This window comes from Elephas maximus, chromosome 7 (assembly GCF_024166365.1).
Source record: "Elephas maximus indicus isolate mEleMax1 chromosome 7, mEleMax1 primary haplotype, whole genome shotgun sequence".
In the NCBI taxonomy this organism is placed as follows: domain Eukaryota; kingdom Metazoa; phylum Chordata; class Mammalia; order Proboscidea; family Elephantidae; genus Elephas; species Elephas maximus.
Genome location: NC_064825.1, coordinates 100,626,751 through 100,646,757, shown reverse-complemented (window position 1 = coordinate 100,646,757; position 20,007 = coordinate 100,626,751). Strand labels below are relative to the sequence as shown.

Here is a 20,007-nt window from a genome sequence, read left to right as displayed (position 1 = left end):
AAGGACAGGCAGGGTCATCTTGTCAGCTGCAGCATGTCTCCCCAGGTTCCTTCAGGGCCTAGTGCCTTGGTGGCCCTGCTGGGTGAGGCAGCAGCCATCCCTAGGATCTGGGAAAGCTGTTCTGGAGAACCTTGGGAAGGAGCAAGCTGGGCAAGGTGACTGCTGCTCCCTCCCTTCCAGGGCCTCATTCCATCAAAGGGCCTGGCCGGTGTGCAACAGCTGGGCCTACTGGCCGGGAAAGGGGGGCTGGCTGGGCCTGCGGGTAGAGCGGGGTACCCCAACAAACACCAGGCTCCCTGCCCAGCCCAGGTGACATTTGGTAACCTCATTACCCATGGTCTCCGGGAGCCCGAGGGGTGGGCAAGGCAGGGTTTAGGGAACGAGCTTGACCAGGTGCTGGGTCCCCTCCTTTTTCTCATAATTAGGTAGATTCATCCAGAGACTTGGGACAACACTGACGGACAGGGGCTGGTAGGCAGGCCTGGGCTGGAGTCCTGCTTCTGAATTCAGCTCTGGGGCCACCTCTGATCTGGACCTCAGTTTTGTCTGGGTAACAAGGAAGTGGTTCCACGTCCCTTTCCAGTCCTGGGAACCTGACTGATTCACCACCTGTCAGGAGCCCCAGACAAACGGGACAAAAGGACATGATCCCAATGGCCAGGGACCCTGGGAGGGAAGACAGTCTTTGAACCACCTTCCCAGGGGCCTCCCTGGGCCCTCCTGCCCATCCCCTGTCTCACATAGGCTGGCCAGCAGGCTGGCAGACTGCGTCCTGTGGTTGGTGCGCTGAGGGTGGCAGGGGTGTGCGCAGAGCGGAACTGAAGGGGGGCAGCCCTGGCATAGAAGGGCCTCGACTGCCCCCTCCTTGTGAGCCCCAACCAGGACTATAGCCCTGAGGACGCCGGTCTCAGGTCTGGGCCAGGAATTCAGCACCCCAGCCCCTGCAAGCCCTTCCTAAGACACAGGAAGCTGGAAGAGGGAGAAGAGGGGTGAGGAGAAAGGGCACAGGGAGGGGGAGCTGAGCCAGTGAAGCCAGAGTGAGGGGAGCTTAGAGAGAGACTTAGGGTGAGCAGGAAGGGGAAGCAGGAAGAGAGAAGTGGGAGAAGGCAGCATGGCACAGAAGGGAGAGCAAAAAAAAACAATATGGAAATAAAGAAACTAGGAATAGACGGACAGAGGGGAGCTGCTCTTTCCAGGCCTGGGCCCTGATGGCGTGGCCGGTCTCTCACCCCCTCCCCCTCACCGGCTGCACTCCGGCTTCCCTGCCTGGCTTCTCGATGTTCCTGGAACGTGCCAAGCGCCTTCCTGACGAGGGGCCTTCGTACATGCTGTTCTCTGCCTGCACAGCTCTCCTCTCCCCGCCCCTGCGCCCCACACCGCCTTGGGCCTGCTTAACTCTTACCCAGCCGCCACAGCTCAGCAAAACTGTCATTTCCTCAGGGAGCCCTCCCCGGCCCCAGCGGACGGCCCTGTCTCACCATTCCTTACTCTCAGGGAGGACGTGATTTGCAGCGCTAAATGCAGAATAAATGGGCGGGGCCCTGTGGTCAAATAGGAATTTCACGACATCGGCAGCACACCCCGTGAGGCCAGCCAGTGCCTTTCCTTCACAGCAAATGTACTTGTGCAATGATTTAATGAAAGCCTGTCTATTCCCATGCATCTAGGGACCTCTGCAGAGCACTGCACACAACTCTGTCCTCCCAGCTCCTAGCACAGCTCCTGGCACAGAGACGCTCAGTAAATATTCTAGAATGAATGGACACAAAGGGGTGGGGAAAAGACAAGAGGGAGAAGGCAGAGAGAATGCAACGAGTGGGACAGAAGAAAGAAAAGAGAAGGAAACTCAATGAGAAACCTCTGACTGAGTAGTCTGGGGAACGCAGGGTAGGTGTGGCCATGGGGTCAGGGATACTCACAGCTGGTTGAAGGGCTGTCGGTGCCGTCCAGTTCTGCCCTTGGGAAGCTGTGCCCGGAACGGGCAGTGAGCAGTGCAGACTTGATGGCTCTCTCATGGGCGGTGAGCACGATGGTGGGGGGCCGGCCCCCGGCCCCAGGGCCTGACAGGGACTGCTGCATGAAGGCCAGCTTGTCCTTGGTCCTCCGTTTCATGTCATCCCATCTGTGCTTAATGTCCTTGATGGAGCGGGGGACCTGGCTGACGGAGGTGATTTTCTGAGCTATGCCTTCCCAAATCTTGTCCCTGTCGGCATGGGACAGCCGCATGGTCTCCCTCCCAAAGAGAACTGCTTCGTGGTGGGTCACCTCGGTGACCAGAATGTCCAGCTCCTCCTTGGAGAACTTGGGCTTCCTCTTACGCTCGGTCAGGGGCGCCACGTTCCTTGGGTTGAATATCCCACAAAGCACAATTGGGTAAATGACCATCAACGTGGGTGGTCCTCCTCCTTCCTAATTGCTGGCCCCCAGCGGGGAAGCCAGGAGGCACCTGGGGTGCCCTCACCCTTGGCCTGCTCACCACCACCACACCCTCCTCCTATGGACAGCTCCCTTCCACCTACTCCTCAGAGGATGCGAAGAGAGACATGGTTTACACAGGAAGGAGTGCAGGACTCAGGGTTCACTGAACACCTGTGGTTTCAGGCCCTACTTTACCTCGGACTAACTGAGAGAGCTAGGGTAGCTCACTGAACTTTTCCCGTTTAACCTTTCCCAGCCTCATTCTCCCCACCTATATTGGGAACAACAACCACACCAACCTAGGCAGTTGTTGCTAAGGATGCGAAGGCACAGTGATATAAAAGAGCCCCCAACAAGAACACTAGAGCCCTGGTGGCTCAGTGCTTAAGAGCTACAGCTGCTAATCAAAAAGTCTGCAGTTCAAATCCATCAGCTGCTCCTTGGAAACCCCATGGGGCAGTTCTACTCTGCCCTATAGGGTCACTATGAGTCAGAACAGACTCGATGGTAATGGGTTTGTTTTTCGGGGGTTTAAACAGGAACAGGGAATCCCTGAGTGCTGCAAACAGTTAATGAGCTCTGCTGCTAACCAAAAGGTTGAAGGTTCCTGTCCACCCAGAGGTGCCTAAGAAGAAAGGCCTGGCAATCTACTTCTGAAAAATCAGCTACTGAAAACCCTATGGAGCGCAGTTGTATTCTGACACACATGGGGTTGCCATGAGTTGTAATGGACTCGAAGGCCACTGTTTTTTTAAACAGGAATAAGGGATTCTTACTGGGGTTAGGATTAGGCCACTGCTTCTATAAAGCGATTATTTGCATATAGCGGAAGGGCTGGGAGGAAGAATACTTGAACAGGGAGACTACTGACTGTTTACATGGGCTGTGGTGTGCAGGACTGGCAGGTATCAGTAGTAACTAGCATGTGGTCACAGAAAGCTCTTTGTCTCACCCTCCCACCCTCCCCCTGCCCCCCCCCATTTCTACCTCTTTAAGAGTGGTTAAGAAGCCGTGGTGGCACAGTGGTTAAGTGCTGGGCTGCTACCCAAAAGGTCAGCAGTTCGAACTCATCAGCCACTCCCTGGGAGAAGAGACCTGGCAATCTGCTTCTGTAAATATTACCGTCTTGGAAACCCTATGGGGCAGTTCTACTCTGTTCTATGGGATTGCTATGAGTCGGAATCAACTTGACAGCAATGGGGTTGGTTTGTTTGGATATGCCCTGAGTGTGCAGGAAGACAGACGAAGCGCTTCCAGTGGGGAGCCCCGGCAGCAGCTTCTTCTAGGGTAGGCTGCTGTAGCTTTTGGGCACCTCACGGGTAAAATGCGAGGAGCCCAAGAGCACCTATGGGGAGACAAGTTCCACCTGATGGAGACCGGAAATGATCTTGGTTTCCATCCGAACCATGGCACGGCCCTCTACCTGTCTGGCCTGGCACCTGCTCTGGCTTTGGAACTCAATTCCTCCACAGTGTGGTTCCATCCACCGTTTAACTAGTGTCAAAAAAAAAAAAAAAAAAAACCCATGGCCATGGAGTCGATTCCCACTTGTAATGACCCTGTAGCCAGAGGATCCAAAAGATCCCCAAGAGTGGTAACACAGGGCATGAAGGGAAACCTGGAACCAGGTCCATCCTAACTGCTTCCAAAACCTCCGTGAGACATCAGGGCACAAAGACCCTTCAGCTTTCATGCCCCACCCCACCCACCCCAACACTCTGGCTCTTAGGCCCAGAAGATGGGAGACAAGGCTGGGGCTCTGTTACCCAGCCTGAGAGCAGAAGGAGCAGACCTGGGACTCAAGACAGACCTGGGACTAGAAGCAGAGTCGCCCTGGTCAACCCATGCACCTTTGCAAGCCCTGTTTCCTCCTCTGTAAAGCGAGGACGATGATCCCAGTGCCACTTCCCAGGGCTGTCAGGATGATTTAAGGCAGGGTTTCTCAATCTTGGCACTACTGGCTTATGCAGCTGATAATTTTTTGTTGGGCAGGGGTTGTCCTGTGCAATGTAGGAGGCTTATCAGCATCCCTGGTGTCTACCTGCTAGAAGCCAGTAGCATCCATCCTCCGTCCCCAAGCTGTGACAATCAAAACTATCTCCAGATGTTTCCAAATGACCCCTGATGAGAACCAGTGATTTAAGGAATGTAGAGCACCTAGGAAAGGGCTACCTACCATCGAGTTGACACTCAAAATGTGATGCCCATCCCCTTCCCGGCCCACCGCAGAGTCATTTTCCTACTTTTTAAAGACATTGACTGCCTCCTTTCATCACCCGCAAGACCCCAGGCTGCAACAGTGCAAGTGAAAGTGACCACAAACTGTAAAGAGCTGTATGAAAGGGAAGCGACAACTGTCGCTAAGGGGGGAAGAGGATTCCCCAGATAAACTGGCTTTCCCCTCACTCCAGCCACGCCAGAGGGGCATGTCCAGATAAAATGGCTCACCTAACAGGTATCTCCATGGCAATAAACCACACAACCTACTCCCCTTTGAATCTTCAACGCGATGCAGGCCCCAGGTGTGATTACCCAGGCGCCATCTTAGACCAGGACTGGGCTGGGAGCCGGAACAGGACAGATCCCATGCTAGCAAGACAGCAGCAGCAGACCCCACCCTACCAGTCCCCACACACAGCCCAGGAAAGCCACACTGCACCTGCTCCCTTGTGCACAAAAAGAACGCCAGCCTAGAAGTCCAGAGCTGTGGGTTCCAGACCTTGGTCCACTACTGACCGCGTGATCTTGACCAAGACCTCTCTCTGGCCTCAGTTTTACCACTGTAGCATAAAGACCAGTCTAGAGCAGCGGTCCTCAACACTAGCGGCACATGAGAATCACTACGGAGAGCTTTAAAAGATACCAATGCCTGGGGACCAGCCCCAGCGCAATTAAGTCAGGCTCTCTGGGGTGTCAGATGATCACTAAATTAGTTCAGCTGGTAAATCTCCTTCTTTGGGGTATGGCAAAGCCTGGGCCCCAAGATGAGAAGTCAGATACTGCATGGAATGTGGGCCAGAGTCACCATCAAAGTTTCTGGGGCCTTGAATGTGACAGTGCAGAAAGGCCTGACCCCAGAATGGACGTGTCCACTCAGCTGAAGGACACGCACTCCTTTGCTTGCCTAGAGCCAGACAGGGGTGCAAGAGGAGCGCAGGCGGGAGGTCTGATCTGTGCTGCCCACCCAACTGCCTGTCTGAATGATGCCTCGTCCCCACTCCTGCGTCTTGGCTCACGGTGCCCCCAGCAAAATTCTGCCCCCTGAAGGCCCCATTCAAAGGTTCCCTCCAGCCTGTCCTCCATCTGGGGGCCAGCAGCACATGGTCTGTGCCTCGATTCAACCACCTTATTAGAGCGCTTCCTTGGTGGTAGGTGTGGGCAGGGCGGGGCTGGGCGACCCATCCTGGGTGCTCAGCACAGAGTCTGACTTGAGGCAGGCACTCAGTAAATGGGTGACAGCTGCATTTGCTGAACCGGCTGGGACCCAGCGGCCAGGAGAGGAGGAAGGCAGCTGGGAGTGAGGACCACATTCAGCGCACTGTCCGACCGGACTGGCTGAAATCGGAGCGGGGCTGGGGGTGGGGGGGAGGAACGTGTGCTTGCCCTGGGTCCTGGGACCAGCCACATCACAAGGTGGGGGCCCCTTATCTTTCTGTGCCTCCGCTTCTGCACCTGTTAAATGGCACTGCGAACAGCTGCCCCAACAAATGAGGGGCCAAATCCAAAAATGCTCTGCAAAGTGTACACTGCTGCTCAGCCCCATAGACGGCTCTCAGATGGGGGCATACAGGGGCCACAGGGGAAGGGGACGGGAGACTCGTCGTGTCCCCACCTCAAAATGTCTCTTCATTTGCTTGGCAAGTTTCAAAATTTAAATATAGCAAATGCCCTCTTGCCAGTCCCTACCTGCCCCCTCTCCAAGCACAATCACTGCTCTGCCCAGCAGGTCTCAGCATCCATGGGTCACAGAGCTGCACAGACGCTCACAGAGGGCCCAAGCCAAGGTGCAATTGTGCCCCTGAACCCAGCCATCCTAGGCCTCCTCTTCCCTCCCGACCCAGACCCACGGCCCCAACCACTGCTCCTGGGTCCCCAAGACAGGCCACCAAGGAGGCAAGCGTGCCCACCCCACCCGCCCGCCACCCTCATGGGCAGACTGCTGGCACACTGCACCTGCCGACAGCACATCACCATAGGGAGAGCACCATGCCGTGCCCTGGGTTCCAGGCTCAGCTCAGCCACCCCTGGGTAACCCCAAGCCAGTCCCCTGTTCTCTCTGAACACAAACTTCTGGCACAAACTTCTGTCCCAACCACTGCACCAGGGTAAAACCACTCTTGGAAGTACTCAGGCCTGGGCAGCCAGCACTGTCCAAAACTGACTAAGCTGGAGACGTGGCTGGAAGCTTCCCCTTCCATGGGGGTGCCATTTAAGTAACTGCTGCACTGGGCTGATCCCTTGACAACTCCAGCTAGAGTCCTGCCCTGTGAGAGAGCATCAAATTCCTGAGGGACAACCCCCCATCCCCACCTCCTGGAATGCTGCAGTAGCCTAGGGCCTGGGTACTCCAGACACACTGACAAGGGTACAGCCTCCAGGGGTCCCCCTAAACCTCTGCCTGGCTACAGGCCCTCCTCCAGAGCCCTCTGTTGGAAGCCTGGAGGAGTAGACGGGCCCCCAGAGCTGGACACAGCCCAAACCCTATAAATGGCAGTCCTGGAGCTTTCAGGGGCTCCACCACTGGAGACCCACAGCCCAATACACTCCCTTGACCCCTTTTCCAGAGGCCAGCCAAGGCTCCTGGGACATCAGTAGTGAGCAGCACTCACCTCATCCAGTTGGCTTTGGTTTCATCTGACCCGTCTACCGACTTGTAGCGGTTGTTCTTGTCCACGATCTGGAAGACAGAGAGAGAGTCTAGAATGGGCCATCCTAGAGGGGGCTTCATGTCAATGGGCTCCTACCCAACCCACAGCCCAGGGCCTGGCCCCCTCTGCCATCACCTGACAAGGTCCCCACCGCTGCAGAATCAAAACCCTGAGGCCAGGAACCCCTGCCACCTCCTCTCTACCCATTCCCTTTCTCCCAGAGATACTGGGGGGTGATGAAAACCCTTCTTGTGTTTTGAATTCCTGGGAGGTGGGCGGCCAATGGATGGAACCATCTCCCTCCTCTGTCTTGACAGAACACCAGCAACATGGCCAATAGACAGCACCTCCAATAGCATCATATTGCAACAAGAACTATATCCAGTCTTTCCTCCTTCTATAGTTTCTGTGGGAGACAGAGGCCAGCACTGGATGGTGGGCATAGAAGGGCATATAACTTAAATGTCTGAGAGCCTAAGCATTTGGGGATGGTCCCTTTCTCTTCTCTGAAAATGTCTTTATTTTACTCTCACACTTGAATAGAGTTCAGCTCAGTAGAGGATTCTAGGCTGTTTTATTTTCCATCAGTGCTTTAATAAAAAGGCTGCCATGAACTCATAAGAAATCTTCTGTTAATCTAATGCCATTCTTTAGTGAATAATCTGTCTACAGTAAATTTTAAGGCTTTCCCTTTATTCTGGATTTTCTGTAGTTTTACTACGTTGTTTCAAGGCGGGAATTGACTTTTTTTTTTTAATCTTCCTCATTATTTGATGAGTACTTTAAAACTGAGGACTTATGTCTCTTTTTCAATTCTAGAAAACTCTCAGCTGTTATGCTTTTGAATACTGTTTCTTAGTTATTTGCTTCAGTCTATCCTTGCAGAATTTCTACTAAACATATGTGGAAGCAGTTCAATCTATTCTCCACGTCTTTTAATTACCCTTTCATGCTTTTCTCTTTATCCTTCTGAGCAATGGTCTAGGAAAATTTCTCAGAACTCTTTTCAATTCACTAATTCTCTCTCTGACTGTGTCCGGTCTAGAGTTATCCCATCCTTTGAGGTTTTCCTTTCTGCTTTTTATTAAATAAGTATCTTTAATTCAATGAATATTTTTCATTCCCAGAATTTTAACTTGTTCTTTTTTCAGATCCATCTTTTTTTTTTTTCATTCTGCCTCTTTTTGTTTCATAATGTTGCATTCATTCTTTTTTCTTCTTCTCACAGCTTTTTTGAGGTGTAACTGACATCCAAGGTACCTCTTCATGGGTTAGAGCCACCAACCTTTTGGCTAGCAGTCAAGCGCTTAACCATTTGTATCACTCAGGGACTCCAGAACAAATGTTAACTAACACTAAGTTATATTTGTCCCAGACCTCTCTTTCCTCTTGTTTCCAAGAAAATACAGAGATGCAGTTGAAGACTCTTCCTATCTCCACCTCATTCTCCTCCCACCCCAAGAGAAATAACCATCCTGAAGCTGGCAGCATCCTCATTTTTACCACTCAAGGATTTTTCTTAAAACAATGTACAGAGCTGTACTGCATGTTTGTAAAGGTTATAGAAATGGTGCCCAAATGCACATATCCTTCTGCAATTTTCTTCCACTGAATTTTCCAAGGCTAGTCCCTTCTCATCTTTCAGGACTTGGTTTATGTCATCACTTCCCAAACCTGACATGAACCTAAAGTAGGTTCTCCCCTGCTATACCCAGACCTCCACCACCTCTTCTATTAGAACACTGTTCCCTATTACTTCATCCTGTTACTTCCATTCAGAGATCTACTTACAGGGTACATTTCTGTTGGTGGTGGTGGTGATCTATTTGTTGATTTGGTAACTGGAAATCTCTCTCACTAGACCGTAAGCTAATGAAGGGAAAGCACGTGGGCATCCTGTTCATGATGGTGTCGCTGTTCCTAACACAGGGCTTGGCGCATGATAGAATAATGGTTGACTGAAAGAATGGATACCTTTTTTAGGAATAAGCAAGTTAAGAAAGAATTTATATAGGGTTAATATTTATTTTTTATTATGCTTTTGGTGATAGTTTACAACTCAATTTCTCATACAAAAATTTATACACATTGTTTTGTGACATTAGTTGCAATCCCCACAATGTGACAGCACATTCCCCCTTTCTACCCCGGGTTCCCTGTGTCCATGCAACCAGTTACTGTTCCTTCCTGCCTTTCTCATCCTGCCTCCAAACAGGAGCTCCCCATTTGGTCTCCTGTATCTGATTGAACTAAGAAGCACACTCCTCATGAGTATTATTTTTTTGCTTTATAGTCCTGTCGATTCTTTGTCTGAAGAGTGGGCTTCAGGAATGGTTTTAGTTCTGGGTTAACAGAACGTCCGGGGGCCACAGTCTTGGGTGTTCCTCCAGTTTCTGTCAGACCATTAAGTCTTGTCTTTCTACATGAATTTGAGTTCTGCTCCTCACTTTTCTCCCACTCAGGCCGGGACCCTCTGTTGTGTTCTCCGTCAGGGTGGTCACTGGTGGTAGCCAGGCGCCATCTAGTTCTTCCTGGTCTCAGGCTAGTGGAGTTCTCTGGTTTATGTGGGTGGACCTTTTGTCTCTTAGGTTAATATTTTCCTTGTGTCTTTGGTATTCTTCATTCTCCTTTGCTCCAAGTGGGTTGGGACCAATTAATGCATCTTAGACGGCTGCTAGCAAGCTTTTAAGACTCCAGATGCCACTCACCAAAGTGAATGCAGAATGTTTTCTTAATAAACTCTGTTATGCCAATTGACCTAGATGTCTCCCGAAGCTATGGTCCCCAGGCCCCAGCCCCAGCTACTCTGTCCCTCCAAGTGTTTGGATGTGTCCGAGAAACTTCTTAGCTTTTGCTTTGGTCCAGTTGTGCTGACATCCCCTGTATTGTGTGTTGTCCTTCCCTTCAACAAAGATGATCCTTGTCTACTATCTAGTTAGTGAATTCTCCTCCCCTTCCCTCCCCACCCTCGTAACCATCAAAGAATGCTTTCTTCTGTGTTTAAACCTTTTAAGTTCTTAGAATAGTGGTCTCATAAAATATTTGTGCTTTCATGATTAATTTCACTCAGCATAATACCCTCCAGATTCATCCATGTTGTCAGATGTTTCTCGGATTCATCATTGTTCTTTAATTGTGGCGTAGTATTCCGTTGTGTGCATGTACCATAATTTATCCATTTGCTGAAAGGCACCTAGGTTGTTTCCATCTTTTTGCTATTATTGTGAACAATACTGCAGTGAACATGGGTGTGCACATATCTGTCTGTGTTTTGGCTCTTATTTCTCTAGGATATAGTCCAAGGACTGTAATTGCTAGATCGTATGGTGGTTCTATTTCTAGCTTTTTAAGGTTCTATTTCTAGCTTTTTAAGGAAGCCCCAAATCGTTTTCCAAAGTGGTTGCACCATTTTACAATCCCACTAGCAGTATGTAAGTGTTTCGGTCTCCCTACAACCTCTCCAACATTTATTGTGTTTTTTGGATTAGTGCCACCCTTGTTGGGGTGAGATGGCATCTCATTGTAGTTTTGATTTGCATTTCTCTAATGGCTAATGATCGTGAGCATTTCCACATGTATTTGTTAGCTGCCTGAATGTCTTCTTTTGTGAAGTGTCTGTTCACATCCTTTGCCCATTTTTCAATTGGGTTATTCGTCTTTTTTGTTGTTGAGGTGTTGCAGTATCTTGTAGATTTTAGAGACTAGACCCTTATTGGATATATTGTAGCCAAAAATTTTCTTCCCAGTCTATAGGGTCTCTTTTTAGTCTTTTGGTGAAGTCTTTTGATGAGCATAAGTGTTTGATTTTTAGGAGCTCCCAGTTATCTAGTTTCTCTTCTGGTGTTAGTGCATTGTTATGTCTTAGTTATCTAGTATTGCTATAACAGAAATATCACAAGTGGATGGTTTTAACAAAAAAAAAAAAAAAAACAAACCCAGTGCCGTTGAGTCAATTCCGACTCATAGCAAGAGAAATTTATTTTCTCACAGTCCAGTAGGCTAAAAGTCCAGATTCAGGGTGTCAGCTCCAGGGGAAGGCTTTCTCTTCTGTCGGCCTTCTCATCAATCTTTCCTGACGTGCTCTGCTCTGGGCACTGCTTTCTTGGTGGTATGAGGTCCCCCTGTCTCTGTGCTCACTTCTCTCTATCTCAAGAGATTACCTCAAGACACAATCCAATCTTCTAGATTGAGTCCTGCCTCACTAACACAAGGGCCACCCATTATCCCTCATTAACATCATAGAAGCAGGATTTACAACATATAGGAAAATCACACAATACAGGGAATCATGGGCCAGCCCAATTGATACACACATTTTGCGGGGGACATAATTCAATCCATGACAGTAAGTTATCGTTGGTATACTATTTATGCCATGTAGTAGGGCTCCTAGAATTGTCCCTATTTTTTCTTCCACGATCTTTATCATTTTAGATTTTATATTTAGGTCTTACAATATCAATATTTTAGTAAAAATAAAATGTGTGGTGTGTTGGGGCCAACTTGTACTAGCTCACTAGAGCTGACTGTTGAATTTTCAGGCAATTTAGAGAACTAGTTGTTAAACACAGCTGCTATTAAAAATTAAATTATATAAATTTACAATTATGTTAAAAAATAAAGGTAACACTGATTCAAAAGCATGATTTTTTCCTAATTATTTTACTACCTTTTACTGTCACCTATGCTCATTTATATCTACTGTATCAACTGGATCCACAATCAATACCCATGGATGCAGCAGTCAAGAAATTAGACGACGTATTGGGAAAATCTGCTGCAAAAGACCTCTTTCAAGTGTTAAAAAGAAAAGATGGCACTTTGAGGACTAAGGTGCGCCTGGCCAAGCCATGGTTATTTTCAATCACCTCATATGCATGGGAAAGCTGGACAATGAATAAGGAAGATCGAAGAAGAATTGGTACCTTTGAATTACTGTGTTGGAGAATATTGAATATACCGTGGACTACCAGAGAAGAACGGACAAAACTGTCTTGGAAGAAGTACGGCGAGAATGCTCCTTAGAAAGGAGGATGGCAAGACTTCATCTCACGTACTTTAGACATGTTATCAGGAGGGACCAGTCCCTGGAGAAGGACATTATGCTTGGTGAAGTAGAGGGTTGGCAAAAAACAGGAAGACCCTCAGTGAGATGAAACGACACAGTGGCTGCAACAATGGCCACATGCACAGCAACAATTGTGAGGATGGCACAGGACCGGGCAGGGTTTCCTTCCGTGGTACACAGGGTCTCTATGAGTCGGAACTGAATCAACAGCCCCTAACGACAGTAATAACAACTGTATCAATAGGGTGGAAATACAATTTATTGGCAGCTATGGCACATCTCGGAGACCCTGGTGGCATAGTGGTTAAGTGCTACAGCTGCTAAACAAGAGGTCGGCAGTTCAAATCTGCCAGGCGCTCCAAGGAAACTCTATGGGGCAGTTCTACTCTGTCCTGTACGGTCGCTGTGAGTCAGAATAGACTCAACGGCAGTGGGTTTGGTTTGGTTTTTGGTACTGCATATCTCTTCCCACCTTGGCATTCGGTGACTTCACATTGGTATCTTGAAATCAGCCCTGGTGGAAGTATTTACACCATGGAAATCGGCACATATCCACCCCTACTTTACCAGCACCAGCAGGGTGTTAAACATTTATCAGCACACCACCATGAATATGTTTACGTGAGCATAGGCAGTCTGGAAATACACATCTAACTCTCAACTCTGGTTACCTCCAGAGGAGAGGTAAGGGGGCAGGGGAGATGACGTTTTTGCTTTACGTTTCTATTTATGAGAATATCTTGCTTTTGTTTTAAAAATCTCTATTTATGAGAATATCTTGCTTTTGTTTTAAAAATCTCATAAAGCAGACATTTATTATCATCCACATCAGTCATTTCAGGGTTAGTTCTTACTCCAATTTACAGATGTTATAAAGACAAAAAGAGAAAACACACATTTCAGGCTTGCCCTCTTCTGGACAGCCTCCTCAGCTGCTGCCCAGTCGGTAGGGACCCTCCCCCAGTCTCACAGATTCTTGTGCTTTATCGTAATACTAACCATCTTACGTTACTGTTTTCTGATTGCTCCTCTCTGTCCCATTAGCCAGGGAGGCCCTGGGGGTGTGGGGGAGAGGAGTAGAGAAGCATCTCTTGGCCATGCACCGGCAGATGGGGCACCTAGTGGGTAGAAACAACCATGGGATCAGAGGAATCGGGCAGAATCTCAGCTTCGTCCCTTACAAGCTGAGTGGCCTGCTCAGTTTCCTCATCTGTGAAACGGAGTAAGAGCTAACCTTCCAGCACTGTTGTAAGGACTGATGTAGACAACAGTCAATAAATGGTTGCTGTTCGCATCAAAATAAAAAAAAATTTTTTTAATTTTTTATTCGCATCATGGTCATTGTTATAATTATTAATGATGGGATTGACTGTCAGTTATTATTACTTCTGGGTGGTGGAGGCCTATAGGCCAATGTTGGGTTGTTGTAATCAGCATTTCTGCAGCTTTGATTGGGCAGAGAGGCCCGGAAGGGAGCTGTGAGGGACACGGGAGCTGCCCAAGACCTCTGTTGCTGGGTTTAGATCTAAACGTTTCCTAAGAGATGTTTCTTGGCTTATCATTCCCACCAATCAGGATTTCCTTAAATCAAGTATTTATTTAACAAATACCACCAAGGAAGGGGCTACTGTGATAGGCTCTGGGGATAAAAAGGTGAGCCAGATAGACGATGTCCTTGCTCCACCAAGCTCTCAGTCCAAGAGGACATGGAAGAGAAACGACTGTGACACTGTCAGTACTGTGATGGGGAATTACACAGATTAGAAGAGCTCTGAGCTTGAACCCTGCACCTGGGAGCCAGTCGGGGCCTTCTTGGGGAATGGAAACTCTAGGCTAAGGTCCTGGAGAAGAGAGGGCAATGGTATTCTAGGCAGAGGGAGCAGAGGAAAGCAGGATCACACAGCCCTGCAAGCCGCAGTACATGTCACTGATGGGCCCAAGCCACCCCGAATGGACCTCCAGTCCCAGGACTAAGATGGGTCCAGGATTGGCCAGCCAGGACCAGATGCTTTGGGCTGAGCCCCAGAAGGCTGGTCTCCCAGCATCTGCCCTCTCCTGAACCCCTGCTTTATCCCTCAAGGTTGACTCTGTAGTCCTGTTACATACCTGGGGCTTCTCTGACCAGCCCAGGACTGAGTACTGTGATACAAGGACTCTGATAACCTGGACCTGATCAGAGGAGGGAAGCTAGCATGGTGTGGGGGTCACCATGCCATCTGAAGAACACTCAAGAGACTGGGTGCGGTTCCCTTTGTCTGGAGGAGAAGAGAGCAGAGAAAGGAGAGCCATCACCAAGTATGGGAAGGACCACCCTGTGGGGGAGATGGGACCAGGACCAGTACACACTTAGAGGGACACAGACCTGAACTCAGCTTAACCAATAACTGCCTAACAGGCAGAATAGTCTACAATAGGATGAGCTTTGTAAGGTGGTGAGATTCTTGTCACTGGGAGCATTTAAGCAGCAGCTGGATGACCCACTCTCAGGGAGGCTGAAGAAAGGATTTCCCCACTTAGTGAAAATCCATCCTAAATGGCCTCTAAAGTTTTGTCTAAAGCTAAGACTGTATGATTCGATGTGGGAAGATCCTTAGACAGTAATCTAAAAGCATGAGTTACGTATGGTGCCCTGGGTCAAGCATGATTCATGTGAACCAGAACGCTATTTCTGACCATGGTAATCGTTAATAAAGACAATAATAAAATATCATCAACAGCCGCCATTCATAATTTGGCTGTGCCAGTCCCTGTGCCAAGGATTCTAATATACGATCTTATTAATTCTCACAACAGTTCTATCCAGTAGCTACTATTAACATGCCCACTTTACAGATGAGGAAACTGAGGTTCAGGGTTGTCAGGCAATTTACCCAAGTCCACAAAGGAAGTTAAGTGGAGAAGCTGGAGGAAAGGAGTCTCTCTGTTGGCACAGCCCATGCTCTCAACCACTCTGCAAGTGACAGATGCTGCCCATGACCCCCAAGCTCCCCCTAATGACTCCATCAGAATCAATCACCCAAGAATGTTCTAGAGCCCTCCCTGAACTCCCAGCTTTGCCTCTGGTTTGAGCATGTTTGCTGTGTGGAAACTGGCATATCATAGGAAGGGATACTTTGCTTTGCAACTGAAAGTCTGCTGTAATCGAGGATTCACTGTTGGGGCTCCTCTAAATGGGGCCATAACTGAATGCTGCAAAGCCTAGGTTTTCACAAATCTGCTTTGCTTGCAACTTTCCAGGAACCCATCAGATCCATGAAGCATTCTGATTTCCAGCCCTGTGCCCCCTGTTAGAGCAAAGTGCTAAGAATGATCTGTGACGCCATTCCCAGGTGACAACGCTCTTTCCCACACTTCAGGCGCTCCTCTCAAGAACCCCAGGAGGAGGCCACCTCACCTTGGTTCTGCAGTCACTTCCCAGGGGAGCAATGGGAAACCCTGAGAGGTACAGAAGTGGGACTAAACTTGAACTCTGGCCTCTACTGCCTCCAGAAGCATTGAGTGAAGAACACTTAAATTGGAAGAGGGCTTCTGAGATTACCTAGGTCCCACGTTCCTAAACTGGTGTCCATGGGCGGGCTTCAAGAGGTTCCTTAAAATGTGCGCATCCTGTTGTGAACACTGGAGAATCAGTATAACTTCCAAAATCAAAAAAGCAAACTTGTTGCCGTTGATTCCGACTCACAGCAACCCTACAGGACAGAGCAGAACTGCCCCATAGGGTTCCTAAGACTGTTATCTTTACGGAAGCAGACTGCCACATCTTTCTCCCCCAGAGCAGCTGGTGGGTTCGAACTGCTGACCTTTCAGTTAGCAGCCATGTGCTTAACCACACCACCAGGGCTCCTTGTATAACTTTCGAGGTGACTTAAAAAAGGTCCGAACTACTAATCGAATCCATCCTCCTTAATTTAACTGATAAGGGTATTAGTACTTCCTTTTATTGTTCTAAAACTACCTTTTATCAAATTTCAAAAAGGCCCTGGAGACCTGGTAAATGAGGCATTTCCAAATTTCAGATCCGGTTTTACAAACTTTGATTTCACCCCCTACCCCCAGCCTTTCCTGAAACCCAGTGAAGCTAACTAGGGATAAAGCCAGCTGTGATCTGTTCATCACCTTCTACACAACAGACATACACCAACCATTTGTATTCACAGCAACTCATAGTGGTATATCTCATTATTATACAACCCCGTTTTACAGGTAAGAAAACTGGAGCTCAGAGAACAATTGACTTGCCCAAAGATACACTTCTGGCAAGTGGTAGAGCCAGGATTGGAACCTAGGAATGTCTGAGCCCAGAGCTGGGCTGTAACTAACCAGGACACCTCTTCTCATCACAAGTCCCTCTGCTCTGTCTGTGAAGGGCACCTGGCCTTTTGAACCAGGATCAGGACCAACCACCCCCTTCCCCAACCACCATGACCTTCCTCTTCTTAGCAATGAAGCTGGCTACAGGTGATGCAAAGAAAATTCTGAAGTCCATGGAATGGGCCCTTGGACAGGAACTTGAAGAGCAGCAGTCAGAAAGATTGGCCTGAATTCTCTCTTAGTTTTCCCTTACATAAAGGTCTTTTTTTTGGGGGGACAGGGATGGGAGAGGAATCTGGGTGCATCTGCCCAGCAGTGAGGGCAGTAAAATGCAAATTGGAATGGGCCTATGGCCAGAGAGAAATGAGATAGAAACAAAGTTCAAATATCATGCTGCAGTTTTGAAGGATCTTCCAGGTTCACACAGCAGAGGGAAGCAGTTAACAGGGCTGATGTGAAAATCACCCCATGGAGTTGTTCAGTACACGACCTGCACATCCATCCTGGGCGGCCCTGCCCCAGTAACCAGTGAAACCAACAAGAGACAATGAGAAAAAAATATAGAGAAAAAAAAACAAAAGCTGCCAAATACTCATCAAACATGGAAAAGGAAACAACCTTATACCATGTTCTTGAAAAGCAGTCCCTAAAGAAACAGGAGGTTTAAGTGTGAGTGGGAAGAAGACCACGGGATGTCAAGGGGCCTTTCAGCTATTCACACCTGAGGCTTGGTGATTACTAGCTTGAGCTTTGGTCTGAAATACTGGTCCCACAATTAGCAGTGTAGCTTTGGACAAGTAACTTGGCCTTTTAGTTCCGGTTTCCCAATGTGTAAAAATGGGGTAATAATAACTACCCAGCTGAATTCTCTTATGAGTATACAAAGAATTAACATATACAAATCGTTTAGTACCCAATACATGGCAATTATTATTATTGCCTATCAACCCTAACTAGGGGAGTCCCTGAGTGGTACAAATGGTTAACATGTTTGAGTCCACCCAGAGGCATCTCAGAAAAAAGGCCTGGCAATCTACTTTTGGAAAAAAAAAATGAGCCACTGAAAACTGAATGGCGCACAGTTCTACTCTGACACACAGGCGCACAGTTCTACTCTGACACACAAGGGATTTCCATGAGTCAGAAACAACTTCACAGTAACCCTAACTAGCATTTGCTGAGGACTTGCCAGGATTGGGGTGCTGAGCTAGGCTCAGAGGGCATAGATCAGATAAGACTTGTTTCCTCAGGGAATTTTCAAACACCAGGAAATTCAAAGTCCCCTATTGTCAAAGCTGGGGAGTTTACTAAAAATTAGTGTTTCTCATACTAGGGTCTTTGGACATAGTCTCAAGATCTGAAAACTCTACGAATTTTTAATTGAGTGTTTTCATTTTTTAAAAAATCAGCGGGAGGGGATCAGCATGAGATTTGCACACCCACAAGAGTACTGTGAGATTGACTGACTGAGTTGGTACCTGTGGTAGATCTGGGTTCTTGGCCCCGTTCTTCCCTATCACCCTTTGCCAAGTGTCTCTGCACTGGACTCTTCCTTTAGAGGTGGGTCGTACTTCCTCAAGGAGCCCTGGTGGTGCAGTGGTGAAAGCGTTTGGCTGCTAACCGGAAGATCGGCGGTTTGAACCCGGCAGCCACTCCACGGGAGAAAGATGTGGCAGTCTGCTTCTGTAAAGATTACAGCCTTGGGAACCCTGTGAGGCCATTCTACTCTGTCCCGTAGGGTCACTATAAGTCTGAACACATTCAGTGGCAGTGAGTTTGGTTTGGGTTTTGTACTTCCTTGCTCCTTAACTTTGGGCAGAGCCTTGTGACTTGTTGGTCAATGGATGTTCATAAACATGATGCAAGCAGAGGCTTGAAATGTGTTAGGGTGATGGGCTTGCCCTCTGGGGCCTCTGCCATCACCACAAGAAGAGCTTCACCAGGAAGCTGCTGCTCCTTCAACCTGGGACCCAGAACAGACATATGGAGCAGACCTGGGCACAACCAGCCTGAGCAGAGCAGCCAAGCCAAGCCCAGTCTAAGTAAGCCAAGTGGCAGACAACCGGCAGATACATAGAATAAATAATTGTATGATCACACTTATAAGAAATACCTAGAATAGGCAAGTGTACAGAGACCAAAGTTCATAAGGGGTTATCGGGGGTGGGCCGGAGTGGCGAAGAGAGTCATTGCTTAGAGAGCAGTGAACTTCTGCTAAGGGTGGTGAAAAAATTGGAAGTGGGTAGTGGTAATGGCTGAATAAGATGAACGTGATCAATGTTACTGAATTGGACGTGAAAAATGTTGAAATGGCAAATGTTGGGTTACATATGTATTTGTTGTTGCTGTAGTGCACCGTCAAGTCGATTCCAACTCATAGCGACCCCATAGAACAGAGTAGAAAAAAAAAAAAAACACGTATATTACCACAGTTAAAAAATAAATATTTGGTGAAGGGTAAGATAGTACACGCTACTGGGGAAGCCAGCACAACTGGTCCAAGGCAAGGTCATGGAAGCTCCACAGACACATCCAAACTCCCTGACGGACCAAATTACTCGGCTGAGGGCTGTGGGGACACTGGTCTCAGGGAACATCTGCTCAACTGGCATACAGAGTTTATAAAGAATACATTCTACATTCTACTTCGGTGAGGAGTGCCTGGGGTCTTAAAAGCCTGTGAGCAGCCACCTAGGACAGTCCACTGGTCTCACCCCTTCGGGAGCAAAGAAGAATGAAGAAAACCAAGGCCACGAAGAAAAGGTTAGTCCAAAGGACTAATGGACCACAACTACCATGGCCTCCACCAGACTGAGTCCAGCAAAACTAGACCAGTGCCTGGCTACCACCACCGAATGCTCTGACAGGGACCACAATAGAGGGTCCTGGACAGAGCTGGAGAAAAACGTAGAATGAAATTCTAACGCATGCACAAAAAAAGACCAGACGTACTGTTCTGACAGACTGGAGAAACTCAGAGTATGACCTCCTGACACCCTTTTAGTTCAGTAATGAAGTCACTCCTGAGGTTCACCCTTCAGCCAAAGATCAGACAGACCCACAAAACACAACAAAACTAAATGGGCGTTATCAGCCCAGGGGCAAGGACAAGAAGGCAGAAGGGGACAGCAAAGCTGGTAATGGGGAATTCAAGGTCAAGGAGAGTGTTGACACTTTGTGGGGTTGGCAACCAATGTCACAAAAGAGTATGAATATTGTTTAATGAGAAACTAGTTTGCTTTATGAACCTTCATCTAAAGTACAATAAAAAATTAAAATAAATGATGAACTGCAGTCAGCTAGTAGATACAAGAATGAGAATGTTGTTGTGTGTGGTAGAGT

General features: G+C 48.3%; 1 protein-coding gene across 6 annotated transcripts in view; it reads right to left on the bottom strand.

Annotated features, from left to right (window-relative positions):
* PRDM11 (PR/SET domain 11) overlaps positions 1 to 20,007 on the bottom strand; it is a 93,341-nt gene that overhangs the window by 17,109 nt on the left and 56,225 nt on the right. For 4 of the 6 annotated variants that reach the window (XM_049890940.1, XM_049890939.1, XM_049890944.1 and 1 more), the window contains exon 5: positions 7,248 to 7,315. In XM_049890940.1, the coding sequence (XP_049746897.1) occupies positions 7,248 to 7,315 (68 nt within the window). Of the gene's footprint in view, positions 1 to 1,919; positions 2,342 to 7,247; positions 7,316 to 13,353; positions 19,923 to 20,007 lie in introns of those variants that run through there. The other 2 variants (XM_049890945.1, XM_049890943.1) reach the window with 2 other exon arrangements.